Below are 13,442 nucleotides of genomic sequence, written 5' to 3'. Positions count from 1 at the left end.
AAAAGTGGTTTTAATTAATTTTCTGCTAGACAGAAAAGAGAACAAACCGTAAAATTGTTTTATTGAATTAATTTTTGGTATGAATGTTTGCTTATATGAATACCTGCTAAAAACGATCAGTTTTTCATCATTATCAGTGTCTCGAAATTGTTCGTTGATTTGTTCAAGATGCTTACAGACAGAAAGCAACAAAATTTTGGGTAACTTAGGGAGTTTTAAAGAGGTCGACAAGTCTTTTGACTTTTTCAGTTTCTTATTGCGGGATGATGCGACAACGGTGGATTCCGACACTGGACCATCCAGTGTTGAATTTCTAAGAATTAAAATACAGTTGGCAGTGTAAGTTTCCAGGATTACCTTTTTAAGTCATCTAAAAATGGTTTTAGCTCCGGTATGATGGGATATGATGATGTTCGCTCCACATTGCATGCATCCCTAGAGAGCATCTTACTACCTAGCTTATTGAAATAAAATTATTTTCCCGCTAATTTAAAACCCATGTTGCGCCATGTCTGCTGGAGTGTTGTTTTTGGTCATAGAGTCTAAYCTCAGGAAACTCAAAAAAAAACTCAGTCTAATGGATCAGGAATTATCTGTATATGCAATTGRTATCTGTAGTATTTTACAGTAAATTTATTTTTAGATTAGAAACCATGCTTCTGTCTATAGGTTTCACAGAAATAAATTCGTAAATCATCCAATCTGGAATACCGGTTTGTCAGTCACTGAGAGTYCTGCTCAATAAGTGGTCSAATAAAAGTACACACATTGATTTAAAATATTTATTTTACACAAAGAAACTTACAAATTGTTATACAAGGTGTAATAAATCCGCTACATACCCGAGRTGGATATAAAGTTCTTATAAGCCTTCAATGAGTTAGTGTCTTTTAACTCTCCAGAAATAGTTTTATGTGAAAAATAGGCAGCTCCAAGAATTACCCACACCAGTCAATAACGCTAATCCCAAGAACTTTATACACTTTTATCGACGGCTGAAGAGGTTTGATATTTCATGTGTCAACGACCATCAAAACCTGATTGATCGTGTTTCATAGAATCAGTCTACTTTGATTGAATCAGTCCGTTACAAAGGACAAAACGTTTGATATTTTGCCTGATACCTATTACTCTAATAGTCATGACCACAAACAATAAATTACAAATTATATTTGCGATTGTGTAAGGAACCCCTAAAAGAAATTTGGTTCGGAGGAAAAGAAAGCGTTTTCAGTTAAACCAATGGTTGTTTCGGAGATGCACAGCGGTTATCAAGTAGTCTTGATACACATGTGATTGTATGAAGCTGGAGAATATAAATGCACCATGATTCGTCAAGACCACGTAACTCAGCTTCTTCAGGTACGTTCATTAAAATCCCAGAAAACCGAGGAAAGTAGTCAGAACCGGATCGAATTATTTTTGTCGTGCCAGATACTGAAATCGGAAATAGGCAGGAGTTTGCAAAATTAATCCGCTGAGTTCTACAATTAATAAAAACGCATCAATCCAGCAAGATTTGGTACACCCTGTATAATGTACAGAGGGCTTGTACATTTGTTAAGTATTGAAACTTACAACGAACAGTTCTTATCTAAACATTGCTTGTACAAAAAATAAATTATTTACATTAACATGGCAGTGTAATTAATATAAGCCTTAATATTTTATACAATAAATTTTCAATTAGAGCTAATGAATTTTCATTAACTTGGACGTTAGTGCATTATTATTCTTATGTTTAATTATTTACAAAATTAGGACACGAATAAATAATTGGAATCAATGGCACCGTTTAATAATAAATAATACGATTAATATTTACGCCTGGTTTGAATCAGAGTGGATGTTTTGTTACTCACAACCCTCAGCTTCTTGTGGAAGGTGCAACAGGACATGAGTTCAGCAGCACACTGTTTAGCTTTTCCATTGCCGACCACGGTTTTAAGTTATTTTCAATCTTCAGATTTTTCATGCATCCTTTAAAGTTCTCTCTGATTTTCAACGTACCAATTGCGGCATTATCTGAAAATTTGTGCCATGTCACACAATTGAAAATGCTGCTGTTGAGCTTTACCACAAATATTATGCCCTTATGACCCCTCTTACAACTGATTAATAGGAAAATGCACCTTTGACAACAAGAATTAAAAACAATTTTCCATTTTTTTCTTTGCTAGATACTTTATTTTTCGACCCAATACCCAAATAAATGCAAATATATAAGCACCGAGTCAGAAAAAATCGCCACACACAAAAACCTTGACATTGAATAACTTACGAACCCTTGACAAAATTATAATAAAGCAGAAAGCGTTTTAAAGACTATTTTATTACGAGTAATTTAAAAAAAATGAAGCTGAAATTATTTGTTCTGACAGATTTTTTAAATTTTCTCTGGAATGCTTTCCATCATCGAGTGTATGGTCCATTTTTTGCTTCCAGATTTTTACTTGCACTGATGTCGCTGAATTTTGTTCTATTAAGTCTTGAATCCCATCTTGGTTTTGAGTCGACGCATGGTACTCTCACTGCAACCTACTTTATTGACCATTTTCCGATTGGATAACTTAAGATTTTTCTGCAATTTCTCGACAACTTTCCTCACTGTTTGTGGTCACGTAAATCCACTTTTCCTATCCGAACTGACATTTCGGTTAACATTTAATGTTTGCTTGAATAGCTTAATAACGTTTGATACGGTCATTCTACGAACTTTTAGTTCTGTAGCTATTTTTCAGTGGGTCCACGTATATTTTGATGAAAATTTCGAATTATTAATTCACGCCCTTTTAATTCAGACGCCATTTCTCTACTAAAACATATCTACAGTTCGACGCTTCTATGATTGGAATTTTGAATTTTTTAACGGTTTTTGCGTGTAGCGATTTTTTCTGACAAAGTCCTTCTTGTTTACATTTCAACTTACCTGGTAAGCCGCCAATGTACAATGGGGCATCAATTTCATCCATAACCGAATTAACTTCACTTTGTACCCAACTTTTTCTGATACCATCAACATTGACCGTTAATTCAGAACTAGAATACATTGCGCTGACGTTGTGCCACAAGTTGTTACATAAAGCAAAGTCGGAGTCCAAATTATTAGTTACATTAGATTGAATACCGTTTCCCAAATCGATAGTCATCACTACAGCTCCATTTTGAAGTTCAACAGATAGGGCAGGATAATTTCCTTCATTTGAGACTGTTAGAAGAATGCCGTTTTGCTCTGCTGTGCGGAAGTCGAAGCTGAGATCTAATATTTTGTTAATTCGAAAGTCTTCTCCTGGAAAGAATGCAATATGTTAATTTATAATTTTACGTGATTCATTTGTCTATACTACAGCACAATGAATCAAAATTAATTAACACAGTTGGGAGAAAACMCAATCTTATTGGYCTATATCGCGTATTGTTAAACGCATCTSAAACCGRGTAGAATATTTAGATAAACCCGGGATCAATAAACGGTTTCCAATAAGTAGTTTTATAACACGATTAACATTGACGCCTAGTTTGATAATTAACATGTTTCCCATATACAGGGTGTTCCAAACTAAATCGAAACTCTGTTATTAGGTAAGTATCGTATATAAACTATCGAGCACCGGATTTTGGAAAAATCTTCAACTTTTAATATTTTTATATGGGCACTTTATATATTATCTGACAAGTCAAGGTACAACTTAATTGTAGATACATAAGAAACTTTCGTAACTTCAACGTTAATTAAGAACGCATGTAATTATGCATACACAGGAAATAACCTTAATTATGCATATACAGATCTTTTAGCCTCATGTTATAAGTTTCTTTGCAGCGAGACTTTGATGCTTAAATTAAAACATCTCTGAATTTTCCGATTTAGCCAACTATAAAGTAGTTCTGCTTACAATACATCTAATATTATTATACACCGTGTTGCCCGCGCCGATGTAGGCAGTATAAATAAACTCTGTCTAAATAATTACACTCACTGTATACTGCATACGCGTCTCCTCCAAAATAAGCCCCTTCCTCAATTTGCGGAAAACATTGCCGTATATTGCTATATACGACATCATTGGTTTTTGCTCCTGGTAATATAGTTTCTTCATTTATTTTGAGATTGTTGATACAACCCCTAAACGGGTAAATGCGTTCTTTCTGTAAATAACCGTAGCTTTAGTATACGAAATACTCTACACGAAATGTAGAAATATTTGTTCAGAAAAAAATCAAAGGAAAATTGACAATTTTTTTCAGTGACTTTCGACTAAAATAACTTCTGTATTGGCACTAACCAGTTCTGTATTAAGCGTGTATTCTCGAGGTACATTTCCTAAGAAAAATTCGTTCCTGACAGCCGATTTAGGGAACCTAACCGATTTTCTCTCTTTTCCATCCAACCACATTTGCAGTTTCTTTCCTTTCTTCACAAACTTTAACGTATGCCACACACCATCGGCCACTTTCATTGGAAAAGTGACCGGCCAATTTTTAGGAATTTTCCTTTTTCCTTTTATATGGAATGTTAATAAGCCATCTTTTAATTCAAGGAATTTATATTGATTTGTAGAACCGCTTCCCTACAAATCAAAATTTAAGGTTCTGCCGTGAAGGTCAGGTATTATGTTTGATACTTACTGTAGACATGAAGAGCAATCCATTAGGATCCAGTGTCCTAAATTCAAATTCCAATTTAAAATCTTTCTTCCAAAATTGGGTTTTGATCTTCATATAGCTATCTGGTTGGTCACCAAAGCTAACAGCAGTTGGATGGGTAACATAATTCGCTGAAGTAGCGCAGCCTTGCGTGTTTTGCATAGAATTAGTCACATTGATGTTGGTAGGAATGGTGAGTCCTTTAAGAGTGATACCTTGTCTGATAAACGGTGCCTCGCGGCCCATTTCTACGTTGGAAAACTCAGTGACCGTTTTAGATGTGAATACAATATTTCTAGATAGAAACAAAACGAAAGTTAGCGAAAGTCATTGATGCACATTTCCGGGTCATTAAAATACAATATGTAAAAAAAGCGTCAAAAATTTACTGATCAATTACAAAATCTTCAGTTTTTACGCCTTACAAAAAACCAAACTATCGGTAGGTAGGTAGGTTATATTTAAAATATTTAAGTATTAATGCATGTCCAATTGCTGGAGCGCCTACTTCTTGGGAAACGCAATTTCAAAAGGTTTTTAAAGTCAGTAATTTTCTTGTCCCGATAAAATAATTTTCTTCAAATACATCGCTTAGTTGTAAAAGAAGTGAAGAAGATTCCTCACTGCCCAGAACCAAACATCGTAATATCGTATCGTAACATTATACAGTGAAAAACAAATACTTACTCATTATTAATAGTGATATCACTAATTCCTCCGTATAAAGAGTAAAATCCATCAGTACTCCCAACGACTAATTTGATTACATCGCCTTCAAATAAATTATCAGTCTTCGATCTGTAAATGTTCTCATCTTCTTCATTTATAGTTAAACTGATCATATCGCTTTTAAAAATCAACGAGACAATGTTATAATCGTTTATATTTAAAGGCATAGTCTTGTTCGCTAGATAATGTTCTCCATTGTTTAGGTTGATTTGAAGTAAACGGTTTGATAGAGTCACCTAAAAATATGTTTTTTTTTGTTTCAGGAAAGACTCTAAATACATGTTTAATTTATTACCGTTCCGAAGTTTTCAACGTCCAATATAGCAGCATTAGCATTTAGTGGTCTCAAAATAAACGATATCATGTTCAGTCTTTGAGAAGTTCTGCTAGGCTCAAGTTCTGTACTTAAACGTAGAGATCCGTTTCCATTAAACCATGCCTTGTGTAGTTGGAGCTGCAATACATATATTTTATTTGTCTATTTTTTTAAAAACATTGCACTGATTACTTCTCCAGCTTTTTGTGTTACTCCTGTGGATATGCTTTCATTGTCGAATTGGTTTTTAGTGTCAAGAAATCCCAAAAACGATTTCTTGTTTACGTTGATTGAGGTAGTATTTAATGTGGGCGAAACTCCTCCAACAAAATGAACGGCTTGTCGAATCCTTAAAAAAAACACACCAATTAACGATATGATTTATTGTTACGTCACGAAGTAGCTAAGCTCTTTCCGGATCAAGTTCAAGGCTCGACAGACATGGTGTACATAACTTAGTTATGAGTAAATGGAAAACTATAGTTTTACATATATGTACTTGACATACTACGCTGCGAGTTATTCGGTTCTTGAAGCGGATCGCGTATTAGCCGTTTCTTGCACCGGACTGCGAGTTATCCGGTTATTCTCCTCAGCCGTAGATATGAGGTTGTTTCTAGGTCCTTGATTTTTTCCAAATATTATGCAAAAGTTTCCCGACTTTTATGACAGGACTCCAAAAAAATTAATGATTTAAAAATCTCTATGTGCCAAACGAAGCCCAATCGCACGTAGTTTAAATCGATTTACCTTATTATTTTTATCACAGAACATGTGAATAAGTTTCTAACATTTACTTGTTCACCTTTTGGACTCAAAATACCAAGCCTTTTAATTATTAATCACGTATGAATTGATTTTCCTTATATTACCTAAATACTGCTGATGGCAAGAGTAGTTCCTGGGCCAGAGCCTGGTTTGTTTCATTTCCGTCAATGCCCAATTTATATATTTGATATCTATTTTCGTAGGTCATCACAATACTCGCACTGTACGTTTGTCCATCGTTGCATTTCTCCTTCAGCTTTAACGACACTGTTTTGTCGTTGTTGTGTCGAATGTCGAACCGCAAATAACCGTCTTCTATGGTCAACGAAATAAATGCTGAAGGACGCTGCAAATAAAGAAGGAAGATGATATTTACAACAATTTACTAACTAATTGCTTGTTCTATATGCCCTCGATATATTGATATAAAAGATCCTCTTATTCTTATTGTATGCACATACGTTAGCTAGAGAGCGCACGTGAAAGGTTTGATGTCTGGTAGGTAAATCAGTAAAACTAAAGTCAAGGTGGCGGTCCATCTGACGAAAATCTCCGTTTTGTGGAAGTAAAAACACTGAGACAAAAATACATCAATAATGACTGTGCTCAAAAAGTGCTGTTGTTTCCGATTCAATTGTCTTCTTCCCAACTTCTGTGTGTAACTAAAGTGTATTCGCATTGAATTGTATCCAGGAAGGAATTTAAGTGAGCCTAATACGGCAAAAATTGCCACCTTTGTGGAAGAAGACTATTCCCATCATGGGCTGCGTATCACACCACCATTGGTCCATGTCTTCAGTGTTTTAAGAAAATGGGTTGCGATGCTAGACAACCAAGATTCAAAAACCAAGTGGACGATCGACTGAAAGCTTTAAGAAATCGGATTCTTACCGGACATCAGATAAAAAATTAAATTCTAAATGCCCAAAATGTTCCAATTTCTTCCAAAATGGTAAGAAGGCTTAAGAAGCCGAATTGAGTACAAAACATGCCACAAAATTCATCTCGAAAGCAGACCCGCAAGCTAAGCTTGATTTTGCTCGAGAACATGTGGATTTGAATTTGTATGACTGGTAGAAAGACTTGTTTACTGTTGAGGTTGAGTGGGCTTAAAATCTTCCGATGGGCGAGCTTCTGTTTGGAGAAGACCTGGAGAAACATACAACCAAGCATGTATAGTTTCCCAACTGGCTTTCCATGTAGACTCAATAATGTGCGCTAACTTTGCCATAAGTGTATGTTACTGAAGTGTTGAAGAAAGTAATTTACAAGACTAGTCTATAGATAGGAATCCGAAGAGTTCAACCTGATGGAGGACACTTCGGGACACACGCAGGCTGTCTAGGGTGTCTTCTCGTGGTACAAAAATTATGAGAGTTCTACTCATGCAAGAACAGCGTGTGCTCCTCTATAACCAGCCATGCTACCTCACAACATTCGCATGTTTTGTAGACTGAGGCTAAAATTATCTTCATAAAAATGCAAAATGAGAGTTATGGTTTATTGTATACAGCATTTTGTACCAGTTAAAATTGATGTAAATCGCACATATCTTTGATATATAAGAAGATAACTGCATATTAATTTAAATAATGAATCAAGAAAACCAAATGTTTAAGTTAATTAACTAAATAATATAATCGCCACAGTTTCTAATTTGTATATGGACTATTATTGACAAATGTGAATAAACATGCATACTATACTTCCATACTGAACTTACCTGAGATTCCTGGGCCAAGTAAATTAAGCTGTTTTCATCAAAAGTGGACAAATAAAACTTCAAATTGAATTTGGCAGGTGCAGCTACCGCAGTTTTATTATATTTCTTGTAGCCGCGGCCAGAATAAAATGGTCTGGCTTTCTCTACTTCTTTAGCATTAACTCTGAAAGGAAGGCATTTCATTTAGTTACCATTTTTAACACGATCCAAGATATTAAGTCACATTCGGGTGAACTCACATTCACAACATGAAGAACGAACATTCAATTATCTATTCAAACGCCTTCAGAGCTTTCGGCAAAGTTCTCTTTGCTTGAGCCGCAAGCGAAGGGACAGAAAAGATGAACCTTCAGTTTGATATAAAAAGTATCCAGTAGGATTAAAAATTGAAATGGTCCTTGTTATCGCACGGACTATATGCCAATGTATATTCGCTGTTAAATTCTTTATTAAAGGACAATAACTGGAAGATGTTTCATAAAGAAGGAGCATTATTTTAACCACGAAAATAACCCTAGTTTACTATATAAACGGTAGCCCAAAGATGCTTCGTTACGGATTTACAGTGTTGAAATGTGATTTAAAAATGGAAAATGACAAATTTCCCCAAACGCACGGCGATATTTTAACCAAATTTTCATTCCTTTTTGAAGGATCAATAGCTACAGAAGATGCAAGTTTTGCAATAAAATAATTTTATTAATGTTTGCCGGTATCGTGGGAACAGCACGCTACCGAATTGGTTAAAGAAAAAAATGGTACGCCACTGTATTTATTTTTTAACTATTACCATAATTTTTCAAATTCTTGGTTTTATTGCAAATAAATAATATATCTTGCAATATTTTGCGCCGTTATTGATTTTTTTGAAGTAAGATTTGTGGTAAGTGGGCCAAATTGGACACATTTACATTTAAATGGGAACCACCGTTTGAATTGGAGCAGTTAAAAATTGATGCCAGTCTCTTGCTAAAATGATTAATCAATCATTTACTGGTCCGCGCGTTCTTGCAGTCTGTAGCGCATACACAAACTCAGTGGCAAAAGTAGGTAAAAAAATTAAATGTTTTAAAAGATAGACCCCTTTCACTATCAATAAAAATACAGAATTACAAGTGTTCAAAAATTAAGCCTTCGCTTACTACCACATCAACTTTTTGAGATGGGCTGAATTTTCATCCACTCCAATTCAAACGATAGCTCCCATTTAAATGTGGCCAATTTGCCTCATTGACGTCATATCTTACTTTAAAGTCTTAACCGCTTGCCATACGAAAAAAATGCCGGATATATCTTTTATTTGTAATACAAGGAATTTGAAAAGAAATTGTAATAATAAAAAAATACAGTAGCGTGCCATTTTTCATTATCAATTTGGGTAGCTTGCATCTACGCACACCACTGACGAAAATTAAAATATTTTATTGCAAAACATGCGTTCTTCTAGTTATTGATTCCTGGAAAATTTAGTTAAAATATCTTCATGCATTTTGCGTAAATTTATCATTTTGTATTTTTAAATTAAATATCAACACTCTGGCAATCTGTAACGAAGCATGTTTGGGCTATCGTTTATACCGGGTGTCAATTTGAAAACTTCCCACCCTTATTCTATTAACTGTTCTATTAACTATTGACGGTAAACACGGGTTAAAATAATGCCCCTTATAATAAAGCAGCGTCGAGACCGGCTTTCACTTGCGTGGATGATAAAATTTTCGTTTTAAAAAACTGTATAATTTTATTACTGAATACCTCTGTTGTCCTGTGCATTTTCCATTGGTTTGGCTGAATTTCCATAAACCAAGGTTGTTATCATTGATAGAGAGTCTATAGATATAGGCATTGTGTTGAATGTTCATACCATCGCCAATTTCAAACCGATCTGTCGGGTCTATAATTAAAGCCTGGCTTCCGATATCGGCAGCTTTCCAAGTGGTGTCATTGTCGAATTTCATTTGCAGTAAGGAGCCAATTCTGAAAATGTCGTACTTATTGCAATTAGGGAAGATCTAAATTTAAGTTAGGGAAAAGTTACCGTTGTACAAATAGAGTTTTTTCAAATTTCGATCCTCCTTCCTTATCCGTTGAAATTTCGTCACTGATGTCATCTACCATAAATTTCATTATGGCTTTACCATTTTGAATTGCTATGTTGATTCCACCTCTCTCCCACTTAAACAGCTGGCAGTTAGCACATCTAAACGTGATGGCAAGACTTCTGAACAGCTCCCCTTGATAAAGTGGGGACGAGTAAGTCATCGAGCAATTGGACAAACCCATTGCGATATTAATCTAGGAAATTAATTAAATGTGATTAATTTATAAAGTAAAAAATATTCCACTTCTATGGTACTATTTCACTTACTGATTCAGCTGCTTGTTTTGCATATAAAATTTTATTTCGGAGTTCCTCAATTTTTGATGTTACTCGTTCCAGTTTGTGTTGTTCATCCTTATTTGGAAAATTGTCTATTTTGTTGATATCATTATCCAATAACTCCGATACTCGCTTTATTGCGTCTTTCACATTAAAGCTAGCCGTTTGAATGTCTACAACCGAAAATAATACACTAAGTTCGTGCTATCAAGGCAGTTTCAATATATTACCTTCTTTCGCTTCAGATCTCGCTTTAAGCAATGTATTTTTCACATTTAACAGATCATATCGGACCGCTATATTTAATTCTGATATCGTTTTCTCAATTTGCCGCATCTGATCAATAATTCGAGAACTATTATCAATTGTTTCCTGAAGTTTGATCACTGTGTAACTTTCTGCCAAGAGCAGGCGCTCGAGGTATTGTAGCTGCCTATTCAGATCATTGTTAAACTTGCCACTGTCTATTAGGCTTTCTTTGAAGCTCTCCACATCCTTTCGCTTGGCGTTAAGGTCTATAATAATGCAAGTAATTTTATGTGGTATGCTTTAAATGATTTGGGTTTGAAATAAGATTTTTCAGTTAGTTTGTAGTAGATATATTTTTACTACCAGTGTATATTTATACTTACTAGTAGATATATTTTTCATATTTTCTATTCTGTACTTCAAGCGGTCTGATTTAGTATGTGCCAAATTAGCCTTATCGAATAGACTATCGGAATCTCGAGGATACATGAAATCTAAAACGTTTTGCAGTATAATTCTAGCCTCATTTGCTGTATTTTTTGCGATTGCAATAGAGTCAACAATTTCATTATATGCACCACTGGTCTTGATTTTTTCAGTTTCGTCTTTGGTGAAATTCAGTGCTCTGTAATATATTTTTAATAAAAAACTAACATCCTGGATATTACAGTTTAAAATCTTACCCTATTCTGAGATCAACTATATTCCTCAATTTCGAGGCATGGTCTGATGCTGTACGTACTAATTCTTCCAGCGCGGGATTCTCTTCTTCAAATTTGTAGATATTTCTATCCAACTCAGTTAAGTTGTTAAAATCAAAGTTTTCCATTGCGGCAATAATGTTTCTCAGTTCCCCTAGTTTACCAATCATATTCTTCATTTCATTAGTAAATTCGCCTAGATTTGCCTCGATATTAGTACTCAAATTGTTAAGCTCGTCAATACTTTTTCGTAACCTGTTAATAGATTTTTTATTCTTCTCATTTTGAAATTGTGCATCCGTTGTTTTGCTTTTTACACCTGTAGCGATTATGTCTATATCATCTATTTTGCTGTTAAGCTCATCTAATTTGTTGTAGGGCAAATTATTTGATACTATGTATGATCCATTAACCTCATCACTAATTCTTTGACAATAATCTACGGTAAGTTGATTGTGTATTTCTACATCAGTGATTCTTGGCTTAGCTTGGTGCTTTATCTCAGCTAATATACTATTGGCTTGCTCAACAGCGGCTTCTGCGTCTATATGTTTCTTTCCAAATATCGTTAATTGTTTCACCAAATTGTTAATATCATCGTTAATATTTTTTAATTCTTTAGTAAACGTGGAGACTTTATCTTGGTTTTGTGTGATGTCATTACTGTTTTCTGCAGAAAGTTTCTCTAAAATAAAATTAGTTAATTACAATAAGCGAGCTTTCACAGTGAGTTACGGTGGTAAATTTTTTCGGATGTCCGCAAAAAGGAAACATTAAATGGTGATTTAATTTGCAAAATAAGTTGACTTCATATATGCTTTAATAAGGAAGGGTTGGTTCGCTATTAAAAGGCGAAATTTGAATATGATAGCAAGCAGTGAGCCAGAGGAGATTGAAAAAAAAACAAAAAAAAATAGAACATGATCTTAACCAGAAGATCATAAAATTAAGCTCCAATTAGTTGAAATTTCGTTGGTTTCTATCATCGCACGGAAGTTGGGCAACAGTTTCATTTTTAAGTGATTTCTTCGCGGTTTTGTTTTGTTTGGTAAATATTTTTAWAAAAACAAAATTAATTTGGCTATTAATTTTAGTTTTGGCGCTGGTTGTGGCTTAATAACGGGAGCTGAATTAAATTCAGTAAAATACAAATGGTTCTAAATTTAAAATTGATTGAAAATTAAATTAGTGCGATCGGCGTTTGCAGCGTTTTCTTTTAGTTGTTGTTGACTTCCATTAAATTGAAAGTGGAAATTTGTCATTGAAATATTGCCCTTCAAGCAAGCACTTTCTRCAAAAATGTCAACAATAAAGAAACTAAAATCGAACTATCAAACAAGAGCAGAGCAATGAATTATCGAAAGGGCGAACAAGTACATGATTAAATAATCATGTTTATTCTATACTTCGTTGTATTTTTTTTCGAAAAAGTGTATGAGTATTCAGTTTGCTACCGTAAGTGTCGTGTGAATCGAGTTATTAGGAGAGAAATATAGAATTATTGTGGCCCTTATGGCAAGTGCTTTTGGGAAGAACATGGAGGATAGGGCGCCAGCTTGTAGAAATCTGGTTAAAATTACCTCTAATCTATAAATTGTTATCTTGAACTGAGTTTAGTTTTCCGACAAGCTAAAAGTTTGTCGGAAAAGTTTTACCGAAATATTATCGATTCTTCATATTTATCTCTCTTTACTTTGCTGATTTCAAATAAGTTTCGCTTTGGACATATTTCCTGTACTAAATACATTTTCTTCTTACTTTCCAGGTGGCACTACACAGCTTTCGATACGTTTAGCATTACTTTACCCTTGGTTAATGCCCTTTTACCCTAACTTTTAGTCCTATATTCATCAACTGACTCGTAGGGTGGATTTGATATCGATTGAGATATTAGTTATTTCGTAGTTAATTTTTGCGTTTTGCTTATTT

At 34.4% G+C, this 13,442-nt stretch overlaps 1 protein-coding gene across 1 annotated transcript in view; it reads right to left on the bottom strand.

Annotated features, from left to right (window-relative positions):
- Positions 1-768: 768 nt before the first annotated feature.
- LOC109533302 (laminin subunit alpha-1) overlaps positions 769-13,442 on the bottom strand; it is a gene marked incomplete at its 5' end in the record, with an annotated part of 102,450 nt that continues 89,776 nt past the window's right edge. Inside the window, 16 exon segments of the mRNA XM_048664702.1 lie at positions 769-2,025; positions 2,930-3,289; positions 3,981-4,149; positions 4,287-4,571; positions 4,630-4,942; positions 5,335-5,612; positions 5,672-5,830; positions 5,885-6,041; positions 6,565-6,806; positions 8,184-8,346; positions 9,939-10,160; positions 10,222-10,478; positions 10,552-10,736; positions 10,794-11,078; positions 11,196-11,437; positions 11,496-12,198. Of these exon segments, the coding sequence (XP_048520659.1) occupies positions 1,868-2,025; positions 2,930-3,289; positions 3,981-4,149; positions 4,287-4,571; positions 4,630-4,942; positions 5,335-5,612; positions 5,672-5,830; positions 5,885-6,041; positions 6,565-6,806; positions 8,184-8,346; positions 9,939-10,160; positions 10,222-10,478; positions 10,552-10,736; positions 10,794-11,078; positions 11,196-11,437; positions 11,496-12,198 (4,178 nt within the window).

Source organism: Dendroctonus ponderosae, unplaced genomic scaffold, assembly GCF_020466585.1.
Source record: "Dendroctonus ponderosae isolate FM_Combo_2020 unplaced genomic scaffold, Dpon_F_20191213v2 Dpon_F_20191213_3, whole genome shotgun sequence".
Classification (NCBI taxonomy): domain Eukaryota; kingdom Metazoa; phylum Arthropoda; class Insecta; order Coleoptera; family Curculionidae; genus Dendroctonus; species Dendroctonus ponderosae.
This window is presented reverse-complemented; position numbering and strand designations above follow the sequence as displayed.